The following is a 6,378-nucleotide window of genomic DNA, read 5'->3' as shown; positions in this document are numbered from 1 at the left end:
GAGGGAGGGAGAGGGATAGAGAGATAGAAACATGGGAAAGAGAGGAATATCCTCTCTCGGCTGACCGCCTCTTGCATGCCCCCTACTGCGGATCTTCAGAACCCAGACAGGTGCCCTGACCGGGTGGGCAGTGGAACAGGCAACCTCTTGGTTCCTGGCTTGATGCTCAACCGCTGAGCAACACCAGCCCAACTCGTGAGGCTAAAGAGTTTCAACAAACAGATCCACGAGTCTCCAGCCCTCTCCGTGCCTGTGTCTTTTGCCGTGTGACTTTGCTGTTCCTCCCAAAAGGAAGCAGAGTATACCTTCCAACCCCTAGATTCTGAGTGTGGCCATCTGATTTGTTTTAGCCGATGGCATAATAATGGATGTGATGCAAAAGGAGGCTTGAAAATCTGGGCTTGCTCTGTTGTGCTTCCGCCATCACAAAGAGGATGGGTCCAGCTAGCCAACTGTCCCGGGAGGAGGAGGAGGAGGAGAAGGAGGAGGAGGAGGAGGAGGAGGAGGAGGAGGAGGAGGAGGAGGAGGAGGAGGAGGAGGAGGAGGAGGAGGAGGAGGGTCACCCAGAGCAGAGCCTAGTCACCCAGCCAGCCCAGCCTAAACCAGCTGCCTCCAAGCCTAATCCCCAGGCATATGAGTAAGCCCAGTCAAGATCACATGTTGGCCAACTTAGCCGAAGCCTTCAGGCACCTGAGAAATAAATGTGCAGTGTTGTGTGCCACACAGCAATTTTGTGACACTAGCCAACTGCCATAGTTCAGTAAAAATTTTTGAAGAAAAGAGTGAATTTGGCTTCTTGGAAAATGTTTCTCTTTTCTGCTTTTCTGGTGAGACCTCCTTTTCTTTCCTTTGGGGGTTTCTTTGTCTACCCATGTTTGATCTCACGGGCATATGTAGATGTTGAGTCGTTCTGGGGCTGCTCATTTGGTGGCAGTGGCCCATCGGGCTGTAGTTGCTCCTCTGGCGGTTGTTGTAGCAGCTGCTCCTCAGTTGGCAGGGGCTCCTGTGGTGGGTGCTGTTCTCACCTCTGTGGTGGCTCCTCTGGCTGGTCAGGGGAGGCTTCACGTACAGCTGCTGTTCCTCAAACAGAGGGTGTGGTGATCAGGAGGCTGCTGTTACTTGGATTGAGACTCAGAGGAGGTGTGGTGCAGAAGTAAAATACAAAGGTGAGGAGGTGCATGCGGAGAGGGCTGTCGGCTGAGGTCACAATTGTCTTTTTCAATCGGGAGGGAGTCTCAGGGTCTGAGCTCCAATTCTGGGCGAGTCTCTGGGGACCCAGACTCATAAGGGAGAAACAGGACTGTCTGGCATCGGTTGGAACTCGAGGGCAGCTTTCTCTCGGAGGCACATGCAGCGATTCTGGCATTTAAATATATAAAATTAATATCAAAAATATATTTTTTTACTATGGTTGCAAATATTAAAAAAAAGAATATTTCTATATGTGACACAGCACCAGAGATAAGTTAGGGTTTTTCAAAATTTTGACAATCCGAGCTCAAAAGGTTCGCCATCACTGCCTTATAGGGTACTTGTGGTTAAAAATAGATAAACTATGTGTGATTAATGATTGGGCTGTCTAAGTTCTAGGTCAGACTTAAACTGATTTTTATGAGATTGGGTTAAGGAAAATAAGGTTGAAGCCAGTGGATGGTAGAATGTGTATGGTTACCTTTGATCTAGGGGGTGAGATACATTTCACTGGGCAGTGTTTCTAAGAATGTTTCCTCCAGTGTCTTTTAGAAATGCAATGGCCCCCTTTCTTCAGGTGTGTGACTTGGAAAAGATTTTTTTTTTTTACTTTTTTAAATTGAGTTTATTGTGGTGACATTGGTTAGTAAAATTATACAGGTTTCAGGTATACAATTCTACAATACATTCTCTGTATATTGCATCGTGCATTTACCACTCCAAATCAAGTCTCCTTCTATCACCATTTATCCCCTTTACCTTCTTTTACCACCCCCACTCCCCATTTTCTCTGGCAACCACCATACTGTTGTCTGTGTCTATGAGTCTTTTTTTCTTTGTTCAATCCCTTCACCCTTCTCACCCAGCCCCCAATCCCCTCCCCTCTGACAGCTGCCAGTCCATTCTCTGTATCCTTGATTCTCACAGTTGTTTTTTTAACTCTTCTTTCCTTCTTATCAGGCCCTTCCTAACCCACATACTTATTCAAGCATTTGACCTGCCTTTTGGAATCTACTGCCACTGCCACTAACCTAGCTTAGATCAAAATTACACCTAACCTAAACTGTGATGACATTGTCTTACCCATCTTTCTGACTCCAATCTCCTCGCTCCTTCAGGCTAACATCACTCACACCATTCCCTACTATCTGCAGCCTTAATTAGCCACATAAAACCCAGCTTTGCTCACAGAATAAAATGCAAATCCTCTCTTGGAATTTCAAGACCTTCTACCATCTGCTCCCACCTTCATTTCCTCCTGTTTATAGGTTTTGCGGATCCCTCACACTTTCCAAACATTCTGCTTCTGTCCACAGTTCCCTCTGCTTAGAAAACCCTTCTTTTCTCCTCCCCACACCCCATCTGTGTTTGCCTGTTTCAATTACACCTTGTTCACAGTTCCCTCTGAGAGAGTTTTCTGATCCTTCTTCTCGTGTCTGTTAAGAAAAATTACCTAAACTTTCTCCATTTCTAGAAATATTGTCCTTAACTTTCTACTCTGAATATGATCATTTACTGCTTCTGCTTTCTTGCTGCGGTCCAGCCCCAGCAGGTCCAGGGGTTCCCAAAGGCGTAGACGGAGTCGGCGAAGAAGGAATGACACGGAGACAGCGTTCAGTTGATCAGCAGCCTAGCCAGGATCTCCAGCCAAGTTCTGGTCTCGATCTCCAGAGAGGTTCTGCTCAGGTTCTCCAGTCAGGTTCAGTGGCCATGTTCCCTCGCTAGGTTCTCCAGGCAGGTCCAGTCACCAGGTTCTAGTCAGGCTCTCCTGCCAATCTCCGCAGTCAGGTTCAGTCCAGGATCCCCTGCCATGCTCTCTCGCCAGGCTCCACCTCCAGGCTCCCAGGCCAGTCCCTCTCCAGGATCCTCCGGCATGCTCTCGCCAGCGAAGTTCTTCTGTCCCTAGAGAACGTTCTGTGTAGGTTCTGTGCCTAGGCTCTGTCTCTCTTGGTCCTGTCTTCCAAGCCCTGTGTCTTTCTGTCTTCTGAATTCTGTGTTCTAAGTTGTGAGTGTCTCTGTCTTGTTACAACTGTATTTATACCAGTTGATTCAATCCTATCAATCTCTATTACAAAGGTTAGGGCGTTTCTTATCTCCATTCCAGGGAGAAAAGATTATGTAGCTTAAGCATGATTGTTCATAATTAAAGTGATTAATTACCCGCCTGGCACTTAGTTGAGGGGTTTTATTCCCTCCCTAACTTCAGGGGGAAATCCCTACCTGGGGATTCAACCTTTCTCGGAGAGGTGACCTTGGTTAAAACACAGCGCCAAGAAGGTGAGCAAACATATTAAGAACAGGATGCCATATATGCCAGGTCCCTTAAAACAGCAAGGATGGACCGGCTCCCGGCAAATTCCCCCTTTTTTATTTTTTAAAAGCAAGCATTAAAAAGAAAAACCTCAAATGCTCTCTTATATCCATTTTAAGAGTAGGATTGGCGCTTTCCGCTATTACCTGAGTCCTGATCTATCACCCCAGGGAGAGCTTGCCAATCCTGCACTTTCCCGGGGTGGAAAGGCTGCAGTGGGGTTAAGGATAAGGCTCCTTGGGCCTACCTTCTCCCATGCCATTACATTTACCTTTCCTTCCTCAGAAAAGCATGGACATACTTCTTGTATAAAACGTTCTGTCTGACTGGGAGTAACCTTAATTCCTCTGCTAGCAAGCACATATGTTAAAAGATCAATACAGAGTCTTTTTTCTTTAGACTCAGTATGGCACATCTTCTTAATCTAAAGATCAATACAGAGTCTTCTTTCTTTGGACTCAGTATGGCACATCTTCTCAATCTAAGAATCAATACAGAGTCTTCTTTCTTTGGACTCAGTAAGGCACATCTTCTCAATCTAAGTTCTGTACTATCCACCTTCTTACCCTACTTATCCTCTATAGGGGGGTCTGTAGCACCCTGGTGGAGTCCTATCCGTCATGAGTGTGGGGGTTTTCAATGGGGGGTGGGGGCCTTACCTAGGGGAATCCTTTTCCAGGGGTTCCCAAAGGTGTGGATGGAGTCGGCAAAGACTATCCACCCTCTTCCTACGGTGGAGTCCTATCCGTCCCGAGTGCGGGGCGCTTACCTAGGGGTCCCTGTTCGGGCGCCAGATGCCGGGGTCCAGCCCCAGCAGATCCAGGGGTTCCCAAAGGCATAGACGGAGTCGGAGAAGAAGGAAGGACACGGAGACAGTGTTCAGTTGATCAGCAGCCTAGCCAGGATCTCTAGCCCGGATCTCCAGAGAGGTTCTGCTTCGGATCTCCAGCAAGGTTCTGTAGCCATGTTCCCTCGCTAGGTTCTCCAGGCAGGTCCAGTCACCAGGTTCTAGTCAGGCTCTCCTGCCAATCTCCGCAGTCAGGTTCAGTCCAGGATCCCCTGCCATGCTCTCTCGCCAGGCTCCACCTCCAGGCTCCCAGGCCAGTCCCTCTCCAGGATCCTCCGGCATGCTCTCGCCAGCGAAGTTCTTCTGTCCCTAGAGAACGTTCTGTGTAGGTTCTGTGCCTAGGCTCTGTCTCTCTTGGTCCTGTCTTCCAAGCCCTGTGTCTTTCTGTCTTCTGAATTCTGTGTTCTAAGTTGTGAGTGAGTGACTTGGAAAAGATTTGCTGTAACAGATTTCAAGACAATACCCTGGGACTTACATGCACTATCATTTGAAAAATAAAAAAGGGGGAATTTTCCGGAAGCCGGTCCATCCTTGCTGCTTGACACAGTCGCTGCAGGGAAGAAACATCTGCACGGCATATGTTTCAAGGAACCTGGCATATATGGCATACTGTTCTTAATATGTTTGATCCCCTTCTTGGCGCTATGTGTTTTCGCCAAGGTCACATCTCCAAGAAAGGTTGTTTCCCCAGGTAGGGATTTTCCCCTGAAGTTAGGGAGGGAATAAAACCCCTAAACTATGTGCCAGGAGGGTAGTTAATCACTTTAACTAAGAAGGATCACGCTTAAGCTACATAATCTTTACTCCCTGGAATGGAGATAAGAAACACCCCAACCTTTGGAATAGAAATTGATAGGATTAAAATCAACTGGTATAAATACAGATGTTACAAGGCAATCAAACACAGAACTTCGCTGGAGGTCCAGGCTAGAGAACCTGGCTGGGCTGCTGATCAACTGAACGCTGTCTCCGTGTCATTCCTTCTTCGCCAAATCCATCCGCACCTTTGGGAATCCCTGGACCTGCTGGGGTTGCACCCCAACAATTGGCACCCGAACAAGTAACTGGCCTTGTTCTCCACCTTTTGCTTTTGGTTCTTCTGACGCTGCCTGGCTCTCGTCAGCCTCCGGCCCGCTTTCTCCTTGAGACCGAGCACCATGCCTCCAATTAAATTGCAGAGTTCTGATGGAGAGATATTTGAAGTTGATGTTGAAATTGCCAAACTATCTGTGACTATCAAGACCATGTTAGAAGATTTGGGAATGGATGATGAAGGCGATGATGACCCAGTTCCTCTACCAAATGTTAATGCAGCAACATTAAAAAAGGTCATTCCGTGGTGCACCCACCACAAGGATGACCCTCCACCGCCTGAGGATGATGAGAACAAAGAGAAGCGAACAGATGATATTCCTGTTTGGGACCAAGAATTCCTCAAAGTTGACCAAGGAACACTCTTTGAACTAATTCTGGCTGCAAACTATTTAGACATCAAAGGTTTGCTTGATGTTACATGCAAGACTGTTGCCAATATGATCAAGGGGAAAACCCCCGAAGAGATTCGCAAGACTTTCCATATAAAAAATGACTTTACTGAAGAAGAGGAATCCCAGGTACGCAAAGAGAACCAGTGGTGTGAGGAGAAGTGAAAAGCTGTTCCTGACACTGTAACACTGTAGGGATTGTTCCAAATACTAGTTGCACTGCTCTGTTTATAATTGTTAATATTAGGCAAACAGTAAAAAACAAACAAAGAAATAAATAAATAAATAAATAAATAAATAAATAAATAAATAAATATAAAAATAAAAATTGTCTCCTCAGCCATGTCTAATTTGTTACTTCTGGTTTGATGTTTTCTGATTTCATCCCTTTTTGGGCCTGGCCCCAGGAAGAGGTTTGTGACTTTTCTCCCTATTAGGCCACCATTTTGGGGGAGGGAAAAAAACTTTCTCCACTTTCATTTTACCGTTATTAAAATGGTAAACACAACTTCCCACCAGAAATATTGTACAGATAAAGAGAGAAG

The 6,378-nt window shown here is 46.4% G+C and overlaps 1 protein-coding gene across 1 annotated transcript; it reads left to right on the top strand.

Moving 5' to 3' along the window:
- The first annotated feature begins 5,437 nt into the window (after positions 1-5,437).
- On the top strand, positions 5,438-6,058 carry LOC132213004 (S-phase kinase-associated protein 1-like). Its single transcript, XM_059658961.1, has one exon. The coding sequence runs from the start codon at positions 5,507-5,509 to the stop codon at positions 5,996-5,998; it is 492 nt and encodes a 163-aa protein (XP_059514944.1). The 5' UTR covers positions 5,438-5,506; the 3' UTR covers positions 5,999-6,058.
- Positions 6,059-6,378: the final 320 nt, after the last annotated feature.

The sequence above is a fragment of the Myotis daubentonii genome, chromosome 12, assembly GCF_963259705.1.
Source record: "Myotis daubentonii chromosome 12, mMyoDau2.1, whole genome shotgun sequence".
NCBI classification, from domain to species: domain Eukaryota; kingdom Metazoa; phylum Chordata; class Mammalia; order Chiroptera; family Vespertilionidae; genus Myotis; species Myotis daubentonii.
Note: the sequence above shows the minus strand (reverse complement) of the source record. Positions and strands in the feature narration are given on the sequence as shown.